Source organism: Phymastichus coffea, unplaced genomic scaffold (genome assembly GCF_024137745.1).
Source record: "Phymastichus coffea isolate CEN01 unplaced genomic scaffold, Cenicafe_Pcof_1.1 PCOF00063, whole genome shotgun sequence".
Lineage (NCBI taxonomy): Eukaryota > Metazoa > Arthropoda > Insecta > Hymenoptera > Eulophidae > Phymastichus > Phymastichus coffea.
In genome coordinates, this window is record NW_026706874.1 from 359,412 (window position 1) to 375,079 (window position 15,668).

The window sequence follows — 15,668 nt, forward strand, 5'->3', positions numbered from 1 at the left end:
TTGCTAGGCAAAGTATAATTCAGACGTTGCGAATCAACAACTTTTCGATACATCCACGCATATTCTGGATGCCAGTCCGCATGTACCGCGCAAATATTGACTCGGCGAGACATTTGTCGCTCGACCTTCGATAGTGCCTTCACCTTATATATTTCGTAAATATGTCATTCGATACGTAGTCCTATGCATTTTCACCGTTAATAATGCGTACGAACGATTTTTATTTACTTCATGAAGATATGCTCTCGAAGTGAGACTGGCCTACGAATAATTCTTCTATTCGCCGACAGTGCTTTGCATCACCGAAGAGAAACTTTTGTAAAATTTTAAATTTACATGTTAAAAAATGGCATTTCACATTGAGCTCATCCTCCGTGCATTGAGAATGAGTTCAACGAGAATTGTAACATAGCTAGTAAACGTCGAGTGACAGGTTTGTTACCTCGTTGGCTACTTTTAGGGTGACCCCCTTTATATCTGTCTGCCCAACGAAACGCTTGGCGTCCTTGAACTCCGCCATTCGTATGGCCAAATCCACGACCTTCGTCTGCTTTGTCAACGATTGAATAGTATTTCTTCAGCTTGAAATTCCCTTTATCATAATCCCATTCATCAGATAAGATAGCTTGGGGCAAACTATCTTGCCGTGAACAAATCTTCATCATCTTTAATAATCTGATCTCCTTCTCTAAGCCTACAATTTCAATGTTTAAAAATATGAATATTAAAAAGCAATTCATCTACCGTGATAATGCTAATTTGAAGTGAATACGACTATATAGGTATTTGTCGTACCGTGGATGTGTCTATTGCACACCACAAATCACTCGATCAGCTGTATATTGTTCATTGATTGGCTCATTGATGGTTAAAGTTGTAAGATCATCGGTGCTCTCCTTAGCTTTGCAAGTTAAGAGTTAGTTATTTTCAGTACACTACGCGTCTCGGCGTGGAAACCTACTGAACGCTTCGGAACCCGAATCAATTTAGAATACGCGCGTTACCTCGATGATATAGTGCGAAAATTTCTAATCTCTGCCAAGTCTAATGCATTTTGACCATAAAAAGACGGCTGTAGTTTCGCCAAATGGTGCTTTCTAAGTGTGTCGTACAGAGAAATGGAATAGCAGGCAAGTGCATGATTATATTTTATTAATAATGTTTTTCACATTAGCAAACAAAACATATGCTACGCTCGTTCGCGCTTTGACATTTTATGGACTGCGAATATTCGTAGAACGATAAAAAGAAGGCAAATAAAATATGATTAATTCAGAGAACCACATAATTAACGTTACAACAACTCCGATGATCCACACGGAGAGAATTGGTAAAACCTCTTGAAAGTTTATGATGTTTGGCTCATTTCTGGGTATCTCGGTGTAGTTGTAAAAGTACTTATCTTTCAGTCTCTCTAGAATCCCGTGATCTCGTAGACGCTCGATGCTGAAACACGCGGATTGATCGAGTTAACTCGATGAAACTTTATTTCTTTCAGAAAATACAAAAGATTCAGTTGGGAAATTGATACTTGCAAGTAGCTGAGAGCCTTTGTGTAAGGGCTATTTTTCGTTAAAATCAGCGACACGTACTCAGCTCGTTTCATGTCAAGTCGGCCTAGTTGACAAGGCGCGCCGTATGTAATGCCATTAAACTGAACTTCGTCCGAATAAAATGCCGTCTTCGGTTCGCACGCCTGCATAAGATTCATTTCTTTTTTCGTAAATACAGAAAATTGAGGATTGAGTTGACTCGTCGCGTACCTGTTTAAATCCTTCGTAAGGGTCAATGGGTAGTTCGCAGGAATTTTTCAGTCGAGACTTTAAAGACTTCAAGTAGCCATACTGCAACTAGAAAGTATGACTCACGTAAGTTACAAACTCAATGACTGATTCTCGTGTTTTCAAAAAGTTGTCTAAAAATACTTACGATAAGGGTTTCATCCCGGGTATTCTTGGCTACAGTCACCTTATAGCTAACATCCGATTTGAAATCTTCGTAGGTCGCAAATGGCAAAGTAGGCGACAGGAGGGTGATGTAGCTGGTGATGGTGGCTGAGTAAATGGCGTTCAAAACCAGCGACGAGGTAAAAATTGAGAAATAAATTATCTGCATCGATGAATTCGTTGGAGTTTCTGCTCAAAGGTAAAAAAATTGCATTTAAAAAAGGAAAGAATATATTTTACCAACATGTTGAATACAACCTGCAAGTCCTTGTTGGCAATAAATGCCCAAGACATTGATGAAATTGCCGAAATAGGTGTGCACGAAATTGCCGTGGCACTCTCTCTTCATAAGGACCAATATGATGGAAACAATCAGGATTGAGAAGCCCACCGTTGCCCAAATGTACAAATCAAAGACCTGCGAAGACGAGTAGTAAATTCATCGTGATTCGAAATCGCTGGCCACAGACATTTACCTGAAAATAAGCGGCCCAGCGGACTTTTTTGTATTTCGGTAGCTTAGCGAACAGATAATAACGGGCCTTCGCGATCGGGGCAGCAAAGTCAACAGCCGAGAGCCTCGTTCTAGACATGCTGAATAAGAAATTTCCGATGTCGACTCTATTCTCGTGCACCACGTTTATCAAGCCTGACCAAAGCATAGTATTGTCGTCGCGGAAGCCCAAGCTCGCATCACGAACGGTGACTTCCGTTTTAAAATTGCCGAACGTCTCCAACTCCCTCATCAGCTGTGAAAGGAAATTGGTGAGGTGTATGTTCGCCGCCTCGATGTCGCAAGCTCGCTGAAAGAAAACGTTGATCTCGCAACGGGTTCCGAGGTGGTTGTTGAATCATTCGTACCCTGGCCACCTTCAACACGATCCCTCTCATATTCGTCTCCACTTCGTGCAAACTCTGGGAATCCTTGAACTTGAGTTTATTTTCCGGTGTCCACTCGGCCAAGTCAATCACTTCCGTTTGATCGGGGAAGACACTGTAGTACCTCTTTAAAACTTTGTTGTCCCAGCACTTGGCCACCATTTTCGTGTCCATTCGCATATTGAAAAAGCCCTTTCCGGGCTTGTTGCAGTCGAAAGTTGAGGATTTTGAAAATAATAACAGCCACGGATTGAATGACATCTCGACATTTCTGGTTGCGTTAATCGCCAACTGCAGATTTTTCCGATCTTGTATCAGCAGCGTATGTAAAACGTTGTCTCGGTGAGGGGGTTTCTGTCGCAGCTCGTTGTAGGTGATCGCTTGTGACATGGAATACTTACTTGAGAATATTTTTATTGCCTCGAATATTATTCGTTCAATATCAAAATCTGTTGACGTTCATTTTGCTAATAATTTTTTTTATAAAATGAATTCAAAATTCAAGTCAAACTCGTTGTCTCACCGGTTTTAGGCTTATTGTAAATAATAAATATACTCTTGGCCAAGTAGAACTTTTGCACGTTCTCTGTCAGAGTTGTAAAGTTAGTTATATCATCAAGCCCTTCAGCGAGTTTGAGTAGGATCAGGAAAAGGTGATATGATTTTAGCGATGTCCTCATTTTGTCCGCTATCCCTTTGTACGAAGGTGTAATATATCGAAACTACGCGAGAGAACAGGTGACTGGTTTATGTAATGCATTTTCGCCATTAAAAGTGCACGTAAACAACGTTATATTTTTTTTTACGATGGCATATTTTTTTATGACTAAAGTGAGGCTACATTGTTGTTTGTTCATAATTAATACGTATGCGCTAAGTTGTAACAGAACATAAGTAATCAATAGCAATTAATCTGTTAAAGAATATTCTTTTTAACAAAATCAACTTCATTCCTCTCGTGAAATATGTTATAAAAAAAGATCACGACATTTTTCGGTACAATGCCGTTCCATTGTTGAGATTTGATGTTGGAAAAACCATGGAGATAGGCATCTCAAACTGCTCCTCTAAAAATTATCGATAATTTATTTCATGCAAAACTTAATGATCGTTGCAATAATTTTCAACGAAAACATCTGCATTCTTTTTTAAGTCAGCTACTACAGACGAATCACAAGGTCGTAAAGATTCGAATGACAAAAACTGAGCTGTAACCTTGATAGCCACTTTTAGCCACTCTTAGTGATCATATCTGTCTGTACCTCAATAAAATGCTTCTCGTCCTTGAACTCGACTTTTTTTCTTCTCCGAGGTCCATGCAGCGAAATCCACAACGTCCGTCCGATAGTGTTTCTTCGATGCGTAGTCTTGCTTGCTACACTTGGCTGTCGTTTGACTGTCCAGTCTTAGGGTGCTCTTACATGCGAGCGGACAAACGTTCGAGCGGACAAGCGGACACCCAAAACTCATAAAATTTTGTCCGCTGGCGGACAGTTTTCCGTCCGCCAGCGGACACTGGCGGACAAAATTTTGTGCGCTAGCGGACAGAACTTTGTCCGCTGGCGCACGGAAAACTGTCCGCCGGCGGACGAACAAAGGGTTCTCCGTTGAAGGCTCCAGTATATTGGTATCTCAATAATTATCAATTGTTTTTTTTTTCAATAATGCCATTTGAAGCCATTCTCACGGCGTGCGGAAAGTAGCCTTCCACACGCGTTTATCGAGTTCTTTTTAGTACTTTTAGCTCTGCGGTTTGATAACTAATGATTTTAGCAGAAAAAGCTTCAGATAAAAGTTGTTCCTTATTATATTATCTACAAAAAAGTCAGTGAAGGCACTATTCTAAAATTATTATTTGACCAAAAAAATCACGAAAACCTGAAATGGTTTACAAAATTTCATGTTTTTTCTAAATTTGCAAGTAAACTAATGTATTTACAATAATGGCTACACTGACTTTTTTGTAGATAATATAATAAGGAACAACTTTTATCTGAAGCTTTTTCTGCTAAAATCATTAGTTATCAAACCGCAGAGCTAAAAGTACTAAAAAGAACTCGATAAACGCGTGTGGAAGGCTACTTTCCGCACGCCGTGAGAATGGCTTCAAATGGCATTATTGAAAAAAAAAACAATTGATAATTATTGAGATACCAATATACTGGAGCCTTCAACGGAGAACCCTTTGTTCGTCCGCCGGCGGACAGTTTTCCGTGCGCCAGCGGACAAAGTTCTGTCCGCTAGCGGACAAAAAATTTTCGATCGGCGGACAAAATTTTATGAGTTTTGGGTGTCCGCTTGTCCGCTCGAACGTTTGTCCGCTCGCATGTAAGAGCACCCTTAGCCGGAAAAAGTCTTTGACGCGTACCTTGCAGTTCAAGTCAGATTTCTTAGAGACGAGTCACCATGGATGGTCCGGCGTATAAGTGCTTTCTACCGCCTTTATCGAGGGCTCGAGGTTCTCTTTGTCTTGGGGCCAAGAAGACAGAGTGCGTTTTCACGAGAGATCAGATAGTCTCCGAATGAGACGGCTTGCAGCGAGTAACTCGTCGTTACCTCTAACTTGAAATATTGCCATTGCCTGTTTCGTTTGCAAAAAGACATAAATAATGCCAATCATGATTAGTGTGAAATTGATCGAGCGACACCACTTGAAGAAAATTACGATAGGAATTAATTTACGAAGCTACGGTGTTATGGAATCAAAAATCAATGAGAAATACGTTTTTTTCCAGTAAATGATTTTTTAGTTGCAGTTGCTGATGGGAAAGCTACTGAATTATTTTAGAAAAAAAATCAATTTAATACGTGTATTATCAGTCCACGCATTTCACGCTTCGCCAAGTCAAACGTATTTCAGGCGTAAAACTACCAATAAGTGCAGCGCAATGCACGCAGTAGCGCAAATCAATAACAAGTCGTACTCGAAGCAGCCAGCGAGAAAGTTCGCGGCGCGGAAAGGTCTTCCGCGTCGTCGACGCGCGCGCGCGCGCGTAAATAAACACGGAGGACGGAAATTACGAGAGGCAGTTTGCCACTTCCTCGCCGCGTGACGGCTAAACGCGAAGTCGCACGGGTCAATCGCCGCACGCCCGCGTACATCAGCAATTGACCTCAACTAAATAAACGACTGCAAGTCTTTTGTGCGCGATGTGTATCACGTCGGCCACAAAGTAACAAGTCAGTGTACGATTGAGATGACGATGGGAAGCATGCTTTTTGTTGTTGTGGCTGCGCTCGCCGCGATCCTCGTTCCTGGCCATGCCAGAACTATTCGTAAGTCGCAATTTTACTTTACGTATGTCGCATTTTTTTCCTTTTTGTTTATTGCCGGTGTCTTTGAAATTGTTTTCGTTCAACTTTTATCTTGACCGTGGTAGGCTGGAATGAGAATTATGCCAAATAATCCACTATTTACAGTAAAAAAAACTCAAGTTAAATTCAGTTGATATCGAACTTAATGTACTTAACATTTTTATTGTCGTAATCTAGAATTGCAGATTACACAACATTAAATATATTCCAATTTCTATGAGTAGTTTCTACGGGCAGATACGAAGAGTGCAAATTGCAATTATTATGAAACTAAAAACTAGAGATTTTCGAGAGGCGAATCACGGAGAATAGGTCCACGAGCGTATCAATACAATAAAGTGTGTTGAGTCGGACACAAGAGCCAAGCGACATACTTGCTAAACGACCCCATCGTGTATTCGGTGCTATTAATTTACGTCTTGATTAGTTGAAAGTCAAATCGTGACTTTTATATTTTTTACAACAGCGCGACGATTTTCATCCGTCGTTCATAAATGCATAACAACGTGTAATCGCTCGGAGTAGCGGTGCATCCGCTCGCGTCAAGTCCCCAAGGAGCTTTAAAAAACATAGAGCCTGCTGCGGTCGCAAGCGTTCGGCAACGAAAGTGACGCGCCCGGGCCGACGTTGCAGGGAGCTCGGACACGGCAACGCTGTACTACCTACGCGACCACAAGCTGTACCGCCTGGAGCCGGGGTCCGCCGACGAGCAGCTGCTCGAGCACGACGTCGCGGACTTCGAGCTGGACGCCGACGGGCAGCCGCTGTGGATGGACCGCGCGGCGCGCATCCACCGGCTGCGCGGCGAGCTAGTGCTACGCTACGAGCCCAGCGTGTGCACCGCCAGGTTCGCCTGGGACCACCTGACCGACAAGTTCTACGTGGTCGACGGCGACTCCCAGGAGATCGACGTGCTGCAGCCGGGCGACAAGCGAGCCGTGCTGTTCGAGCGCTCGCCGATTAGGGAGGAGCACGTGATTCGGGAGAAGCCCAAGATGCTCGCCTTGGACCCCGGCAACGGCCTCATGTTCATCCTCACCGACCTCAGCGGTATCAAAAACGTAATGGCGCCGCGCGGCCTCGCGGTCCAGCGTCAGCACTGTCGCCGCTCCGCTTGCTGCTTGCAGGTCTACCGCTCCGACATGGACGGCACCGGCAAGCGCCTTCTCGTGGAGGACGTGTCGAGCGAGCAGCTCAGCGTGGACGCGCCGCGTCGCAAGGTCTACTGGCTGAACAGCAGGCGGCGGATCGTCGAGAGCGTGGACTTCGAGGGCGTGGAGCGGCGGCCCATCGACGGCCTCGAGGGCGTCACCAACGAGACCGCGATCGCCGTGCTCGACGCCGAGATACACTGGTCCGCCGGTGCAGGTAGGTGGCGACGTCGCGGGCCGCGCGCGCGCGCACCACGGCCGCGCTAACCATGCTCGCTGCCGCAAGGTCTGATCAACGTCTGCCGGCTGCGCGACAACTCCTGCGACAGCGGCACGCTGCGCCGGCTCAAGCTGCCGCCGTCGATTCACCCGATCAAGAAACTCAAGCTGCCGGGCGTCCGGACGCCCGGGAGCGGCGCCGCCTGTCGGCCCCCGAGCAACGGCCAGTGCCAGCACATGTGCCTGCTCAACTCGCGCGGCGACAGCGGCTGCGTCTGCTACGTGGGCTGGGAGCCCAACGGCAGGGAGTGCAAGCCTCGGAGACCCAGGCGTCAGGCTTGGGACTTGTACATGACGCCGCAGCCGACTTTGAGACCCGAGCCGCAGCCGTCGGACGTCGCTGGCGGACTGCCGGCTCACATTCTAATTATCGGCAAGTGATACGTGCACATCACTCCGATCACACGCTTTGCTCTTATTGTGCGCGGCGCTTCCAACTCACTTGTCCTTTTCTTTTGTATATTAGGCTAATTTTTTTAATTAAAATAAAGACATGTACGTGTGTTTGGGACTCACACTTATTTCGCTGCATTCCTCTTTGAAACGAAAGATCCGATCAAAACTTTTTTATCATTGTTCTCTTGATTTTCAAAAAGTACTGGCATACTAAAAATTTCGAAAAACATGATAGTATCAATCTATTTAAAGTGAATGAGGGAGAGAGAAAGAGAGATAACTTAATAAATGCCAGAGTCTGGTCTGTCTATCTTACGGAGCCTTTTTTCGCGTTAATTGATCAAGACCATCGCGTAGATGACTTATTGCATCAAATTATAGTAAATTCGTCTTCCAGAAGTCGGAAAACGCATGCGATGCAAAAATATTTTTTTTAATCTAATCATTGCCCCTCAAAGGGGCAATAATTGAGCTTGTATTCCAGCTGTTATTTTGGTATATGTTATGGTGATTAAATTAAATATTATATAGTATCATAGAAGAAGATGAAACATCGGAAGTCAAAGTTTGCATGTTGGTATACAAACTTTTTAATATTATGTTAAACTCTTGTAATTTTAAAGTGAATCCTATTTTTCTATCGCTAACAAATATCCATTCGTCACACAATTTTTTTAGAAAATTGATCGAAGAAACCAATAATAATATATTCTTATATTAAATTCATTTGATAATTATTTTTCGACGTGAATATTGAAACGTGAAATCTACCAGTAACTGGCCACTTAATCTTTATAAAATCATGAGAATTCTTACTTTATTGCTCGGCTGTTTCATAATTTTAATCAAATTTCGTTCAGAAGCATGCAATCAATGTGATTCAGCGTTAGGGAAGTAGGTAGCATATATATATAATTTTTAGGTCAGAATGAAAGTGGCCGGATACTGTGAGTAATAAATTGGTAACTGGTGTACTCACCCTGTATAAAAACAAGTATGTACCGACATTGCAATTCATTAATAATTTGAATAATGCAAATCAAATGTTTTTTTTTTTATTGAAATGTCTTTTATGACAAAACGAAAAAAAAAAATTAAAATTAATGAAGCGCATTATTAATATATATTTCATCTACTAAAAAACATACATCGTATATTGTTCATTATTGTATATTAGATTTTTCAATGTAATAAAAATAATTTAAATAGTTAAAAATATATCGTGAGCTATATAATTATCCATATGTTAAAGTATTTCAAAATCCAAAATAAACCTGTGTTACCAAGGTATCTAGAAGGAGGACAAACTTACTGATAATCCTCATAGATGGCAGTACTAGACTTTCAAACGAGGTCTTAACGTATAAATATTATACATACACTTGTAATACATAGATACGCTTCCCACGCTTTCCTTTCAGTGTTGCCACTGTTTGTCAGTGCGCCATGGTTCACTACCAACAAGTGATCGTACGATAGGCATTCTGCGTTTGTTGTGTTATTTTTAGTAAAAAAGTATGTTTTCCGGGACTTGAAACGTGCGTTGAAGTGGTCTCAACCTTTTCGTGGACGATGAACCTGTGCCCGTGAAATTCTTCCATGTGAGTAGCAGTCAAAGATGTGTATGATGCACAAGCCGGTTTAGCCGCGGTCAAAACATGCAGAATCGAGATCGGGGGTAGACGCTGCAACACGGTGTACACAGTAAACAACGCCGTTCAAAATAAATTGGTATTGCTTGATTTCCATCCGTACGCATTAAGTTAGTCAAGAGAAAATTATTTTTGTGATCGTGTCAATGAAATCATGTATCTTGATTAATTTTATTGTTTAAATATACTTTTATTTTGAAAATCTTGCATATATTCATAGCTAATTACTATTTTCAATTGATCGGAATTCGCAAATAATGCTTAAAAACCGTAAGCAACATTTTTTATTAAACAATTATATTGAGGGTCTTTCAGAAAATAAAAACAATGAGGCTTTCACCCAGAAACAAAGATATATTTACTCCATATATCACTTCAATAGAATATACCTGTTTGAAAAAGCATTAATTAATAAAAAAGGAATTTAACTTTTTATAACAAGTTATCACCAAACGTCGTCAGTGCTTATCTAATCTTTAAGTATACAGAGAAAAATGTTTTCTATTAATTTTGCTGTTAAAAATATTAAACCCTGGTTCAATAATGCTGATCAAGAAATTCGAAATTTCAAGTTTCGCGTCAAGTTTATGTTTGTTTGCTTATAGCTCTAATAAATGCCGTTTTAAAAATACCGAAAAAATGTGGAATAGTTAAAATAATTATTTTGATAATAGTTTTACATATTCAATCTCAAGAGTATAAAATGTCGCGCTTAATTAAATTTCGAATAATTGTTTATATGGAGAAAACAACGGGTCTTATTTAAATTTAAAAATATAGAATTTCACTCGGTGCGTTCAATAAAAAAGGCTCATGCAAAATAAAACAAATAGAACTTTTTTCATTAAAACGCTGAAAATCGGTATCGTATAAAATGTCTCTGCATGCTCAATATGCTATTAATTAATGTTACGTTGAATTGTGAATGTACGATTCTAGAGATGATTTAAAATGTAAAAATGAAATTTGTTGTAACCTTTAACGCTCACGTGAACTTTCAACGAGAGTTTTATTGAAAAAGAATTTTCATAATTTTAAATAAACTGTTTTCTTTATGTAGGAGAAAATTAAGATTTCATTAAAGTAAGTATTCGCAAATATTTCGTAAATTATGATTCTTTTAACAGAAAACCACTCGGCTGTGAAGATTGTTTCAAGATTATGAATAACTAAGTTAACAGTTGCCGCAATGTCGCTCAGTAAAGAAGATCAACAGTCATACCTAAAAGTAGCTCAAATCTACTACTCATTTCAAGACGAGCATCCAGTCGAAAGAATTTTTAAAAGAATTTTAAAGAAAAAGGGCGACATAAATTTCAAAATACCAAGCCGCAGCACACTGAAGTACAACCTAGCCGATTTATTTGGCAGTACAGCGCTTCACATTGTAGCCTTCAAGGGTCATATCAATGCTTTTAATCTGCTGTTAAATCAAGGTTCCGATTTCACAATTCGCAACCACCATGGGAAAACGGCGCTTCATTACATGATCAACGATCAGTCCGTTGAGGAGGCCGAAGAGTTCGTCAATTCCGTGTTGACCGCTCACATAGTCACCGGAGACCCCACCAATCCCTGTGACAAAAATGGCTTGTCTCATTTTCACATCGCCTGCTTGAAAAACAACGTTCGCGCCGTGAAGTTTTTCCTCGAAATGGAAATACCCGTCGACGAAGCCGTGAGCTCGGACTCGAGTCAGTTCGCGGGTTACACGCCGCTACACTTCGCGATCAAAGGCCTCGCCGTCGAAACGGCCTTTTTGCTCCTGAAGAATCACGCGGACGTGAGCTTAACGGACGCCAGAGGCATGTCGGCGCTGCACATGCTTCTCAGAGACAAGCTGGCGATACTCAACAATCCGGACAAGATCCGCAAGGACAAGAATCTGCAGGCGATCGACGAAATACTGGAGCTGTTGTCGACGAATCACGCAGTCGACAGCGCAGGCATAACCAAATTCCACATCGCCTGCACGATGAAGGACTCGTCGATCGTCGAGTACATGTTCTGCCGTACGCGCGACGTGAATCATCAGGTGAGCGCGGATTCGCCAGTTTTCCCTGGCTATACTGGCTTGCACTTCGCCGCCCAGTGCAACATCGGCACTGCCAGATTGCTGATCAGCAAGGGCGCCAACTTCGGCGTGAAGGACACCGCGGGCAACACGCCGCTCGACCTCTATCTGGAAAACCGCAAGTGGCAGGAGCTGAAGACGATACTGATGTGCGAGCACGACTTGAAGAACACCGTGTTCGCCAACAGCAAGGCCAAGCTCGTCGACTTCTTGGCAGCGCTGCACGACTGTTTCGTGCCATCGGTGTTTTACAATTACCTGCGCGACGTCGTCAAGGACGCGAGAACGCGCATACCCCTCTCGTCGCCTTTATGGCCGGGCTTCACGCCGCTTCACTTCGCGGTGTTGGCTTGCGAGGAGACGAGCGCCGCGGTGATACGACTGTGCTTGGTCCAAGGCGCCGAAGCTCACGTGCAAGACAAATGCGGCTGGACGCCGCTGCACCTGGCCTTTCGTCGCCACAAGGTCGAGGCCATCAAGTGGCTGCTACTTCATCACCACGAGCTCGTCAATCCCAGTGACGACGACGGCCTGACGCACTTGCACATCGCTTGCGCCACTGGACATCTAGAATTCGTCGACAGACTTCAGTACAGCTTCGACCTCAACGTTGTCTACACGGGTAAACGGTCGGTAGGCTTGATAAAGCCCGGCTTCACTTTGCTTCACACTGCAATTGCCAGTGGTAGTAGCGCGATCGTCGAGATACTACTCAATCATTGCGTGGACGTCGAAGCGAAGGACGCCAATGGGGAGACCCCGATCCATCAGTTCCTTCGACTTACCGATAACATCAAAAACATGGGCCGAATCTTATTAGCTTCTAGACACTTGAAGGACCATGTGCTCGAAAAAATCGGGCTGAGCCGAATACACCTCGCTGTTTACTGCGAGAACTTGGACGAAGTCGACAAGTCCGAGGCAAACGTCGACGTGGCGATCAATTGCGAGGATTCAGCGTCGCCTTGGTGTTGTTACAACGGATACACACCGCTGTATCTGGCGATCAAGGAACGCTCGGATGTACCATTCTTGCATAAGCTGTTGAAACGTGGCGCCGACATTCTGGCGACAAAACCAGGTGGAATGTGCCCCCTATTTGAGGTTTTGTCGAGCGACTGTGATAAATTTGTTATGGACACGTTTGTTGATATGCTCAAGAGTACGGAGGACATTCAAAAACGCTTGAAAAGCATCTCGGGAATAACCATCCTCCACATTGGCTGTTACATTATTGACGTTGAATTGATTAATTTTTCATTAACGGACAAAGAAATCGACGCCAATTCGCAAGTACACGCCGACTGTCCGATTTGGCCTGGCGACACGCCTGTGCACGTGATGCTGAAGATTATTAAGTGTATCAATAGACCTAGCTTATCCCAAGATTTCCATAGCGTACTCGAATTGTTGTTGTCTGCTGGTGCCGACGTTACTATCGCAAATAAGGACGGTGATAGCCCTGTTCATTTGGTATATGATCACTTCTCGCCTCCACTGGGTAAGAAATAGCCTTTTATCAGATTACGCAATATTGTCAGTTCGATATATTAAATTATTTATCTGTATTTCTTCGTGTCAGGTTACAAATATATCGACATACTTATAAGCCAACAAAAAGACTATCGACTCAATCCAAAGAACAATGACGATGTGTCGCACTTCCATTTAGCTTGCATGGTCAACAATTGCGAGATAGTTAGCAAATTTTTGCAACATTTTGGAACGAGTATCATAAATGATCCAATTGACTTGTTTGCGGAAAAGTTCGCAGGAGAAACTCCGCTACATCTAGCTGTGGATTTTATAGCGCGGCAGATGTTTGGTGCCGAGCGTCAATTACAAACTATTAATTTGTTACTGTTACAAGGTGCGAACGTTTGCGCTGAGGATAATTATGGATTCACTCCACTCCACAAAGCTGTTACCAAGGGTCCGCTAATTAATATTATTGATAAATTAGTCAAGTGAGATGATTACTTAAATTGATATTGATGTTTGTAATATGCATCGTATCGCTATTTTTATTTTATTTTGCAGTTATGGAGCTGTTATTAATGCCGAGAGTATATTCGGAGAAACGCCTTTGGAAATTATATTAAAATTAGAAGAGATCCCAATCCATGTGATGAAATTTTTCGCCAACCTTGGTTGTCGCTTGAACTCCAGTAATCCTATAACCGAAGTGGGTTATTTGTCGCTTGTCATTTCAAATTATTATCATCGTATATCACAACAAGTCCGTGCTTATGATGTTATGATGAATTCTGATGATATGGTCGCGGTTGATGAAATGGGACGTATTGCTATTCACAATATCGTTACCACAACTGACACTTCACCAGACCTCGTTGAATACACTGGGTTTATGGAAACGTTCTTTGAAAATGATTATGATATTGATATTCAAGATAAGAGAGGTAGTGTAATTTTTTATATTTATTGAATTATTCGTTAATTCTTAATAACATTATTATTTGTAACAGGTAAAAGTGCTCTCCACCTTGCAGCAAAATTTGGAAATGTTATGGCTGTGGAAGCTCTGCTCAATCTCGGTGCCAATGTCAATCTCCTTGACAAAAATAATCGAACTGCATTATTTTACGCTATGAAGTTTCACGACCGCTGTAAACGTTGCCCCGTAAGGCAATGCCATAAGAGAACCATTTACTGCCTCGCTCGACACATACGGAAATTGAAAGTATTTAATCTAGACATTGAGAATCTTAATTCCTATCTAATGCGAGTTGAGCTACCAAAAATATTTGATATTCGACTGTTGGATCATCGATTTCTCGGACAAATGGAAATAACGAAGCGATTGGTAGTTGATGAAGAATCAAAGCTTTATTTATGCGATTTTTTGTCGGAAGAAAAGGCTATACTCAATTATCCTTTCATGTCTGATGAAAAACGCAACGTTGTTGATGAGTTTTTTCAAACTATCGATAACATTGCCGATTTAGATATGATGAAGGATATTTGCAAGTTACAATATAGAAAAGCTATAAAGAGAATAAGACTGGTTGATTTGGCCGCGGATTTAATGTACAAATTGATGGGTTTCCCAGTGCCTTTAGTGTGTCAGAAGTCCATTTTTGAGACTTTAAAAAACTCAGATATCGAAAATTTCATCTTGGCAACGATGAATATCTAGTTTTGTTGAAAAAAAACATAATAAAATATTTTATTTTGTTTATAGGTAGAGACTAGTCAGGAGTTTGAAGACAAAAGTGGAAGTTTTAAGAATGTTGGTTCTTTTTATTACTTTTTATAAATCATTGTAAATGTAAAGTTCATTTTTTATCAATTTAGATTCAATGTAAATAATTCAAACTCAATACAATCATATTTTGAAAAGTAATTTTTAAACGTGAAGTTACATTTTATGATGCGTTTTTGTAGGGAGAAGCACAAATAATAGTTATACAAGATTTTGTCATGTTGAAGTCAGGTCGCACGATAAAACTTTAAGTGCCTTCAGTTATCTACATGTCATATTTTGTTTTCTTCCGAAACAGAAGACTGTTATTAATTACTAATATTTTTATAAATACATTGTAATTACATAAATAACTGATGTGCTGGTTGGTTTGGTATGAAAATTAAATATAAAGTTTTTTAATAAATGAATCTTTTTTTCTATAATCCTTTCAAAAAATGTAAAGAAATCATCACGGCTCAAATTAAGCGATAAAAATTTGCAAATTCTCTTTTTATTATTAATAAATTCTTCACATCCTCTTTTTAGCATTTATAAAAAACAATACAATATCTTCAAATTCAGATATTTTATATCAACAATACCAATTAACGCGTTTATTTGAAAATTTCTACGTGAATATTTTTCGTCACAAATTTTCTATAATATTATAATACTAATTTTTTTATATTATTTATTATAATAATATTAAACTGGAGCCACATAAATAAAAATTTAAGTAATAAATATAAAAGTTGTTTTTTGCTACAGTAC

The 15,668-nt window shown here is 41.1% G+C and overlaps 3 protein-coding genes across 7 annotated transcripts; 2 read left to right on the forward strand and 1 right to left on the reverse strand.

Moving 5' to 3' along the window:
- Positions 1 to 850: 850 nt before the first annotated feature.
- Positions 851 to 3,618, reverse strand: LOC131667168 (glutamate receptor 2-like). 2 transcript variants are annotated; one of them, XM_058940420.1, is made up of 9 exons: positions 3,349 to 3,618; positions 2,808 to 3,274; positions 2,423 to 2,749; positions 2,205 to 2,364; positions 1,930 to 2,135; positions 1,764 to 1,850; positions 1,536 to 1,696; positions 1,299 to 1,446; positions 851 to 901 (listed from the first exon to the last, which is right to left on the reverse strand). In XM_058940420.1, exons 1-9 carry the CDS (start codon positions 3,503 to 3,505, stop codon positions 869 to 871), a joined length of 1,746 nt encoding a protein of 581 aa, XP_058796403.1. In that variant the 5' UTR covers positions 3,506 to 3,618; the 3' UTR covers positions 851 to 868. The 2 variants fall into 2 exon arrangements, with proteins under 2 accessions (XP_058796403.1, XP_058796402.1); XM_058940419.1 differs by lacking the exon at positions 851 to 901 and having other exon boundaries at positions 1,207 to 1,446.
- Positions 3,619 to 5,138: 1,520 nt separating this feature from the next.
- On the forward strand, positions 5,139 to 8,066 carry LOC131667157 (low-density lipoprotein receptor-related protein 1B-like). Of its 3 annotated transcripts, none has more exons than XM_058940404.1 (4): positions 5,139 to 5,314; positions 6,774 to 7,201; positions 7,268 to 7,508; positions 7,578 to 8,066. In XM_058940404.1, the coding sequence occupies exons 1-4, from the start codon at positions 5,236 to 5,238 to the stop codon at positions 7,949 to 7,951; spliced, it is 1,122 nt and encodes a 373-aa protein (XP_058796387.1). In that variant the 5' UTR covers positions 5,139 to 5,235; the 3' UTR covers positions 7,952 to 8,066. The 3 variants fall into 3 exon arrangements, with proteins under 3 accessions (XP_058796387.1, XP_058796386.1, XP_058796388.1); XM_058940403.1 differs by lacking the exon at positions 5,139 to 5,314 and adding an exon at positions 5,696 to 6,101; XM_058940405.1 differs by lacking the exon at positions 5,139 to 5,314 and adding an exon at positions 6,044 to 6,101 and having other exon boundaries at positions 6,607 to 7,201.
- Positions 8,067 to 9,406: 1,340 nt separating this feature from the next.
- Positions 9,407 to 15,403, forward strand: LOC131667280 (serine/threonine-protein phosphatase 6 regulatory ankyrin repeat subunit B-like). 2 transcript variants are annotated; one of them, XM_058940629.1, is made up of 5 exons: positions 9,407 to 9,697; positions 10,746 to 13,193; positions 13,275 to 13,659; positions 13,733 to 14,112; positions 14,179 to 15,403. In XM_058940629.1, exons 2-5 carry the CDS (start codon positions 10,808 to 10,810, stop codon positions 14,847 to 14,849), a joined length of 3,822 nt encoding a protein of 1,273 aa, XP_058796612.1. In that variant the 5' UTR covers positions 9,407 to 9,697; positions 10,746 to 10,807; the 3' UTR covers positions 14,850 to 15,403. The 2 variants fall into 2 exon arrangements, with proteins under 2 accessions (XP_058796612.1, XP_058796611.1); XM_058940628.1 differs by having other exon boundaries at positions 9,407 to 9,567.
- Positions 15,404 to 15,668: the final 265 nt, after the last annotated feature.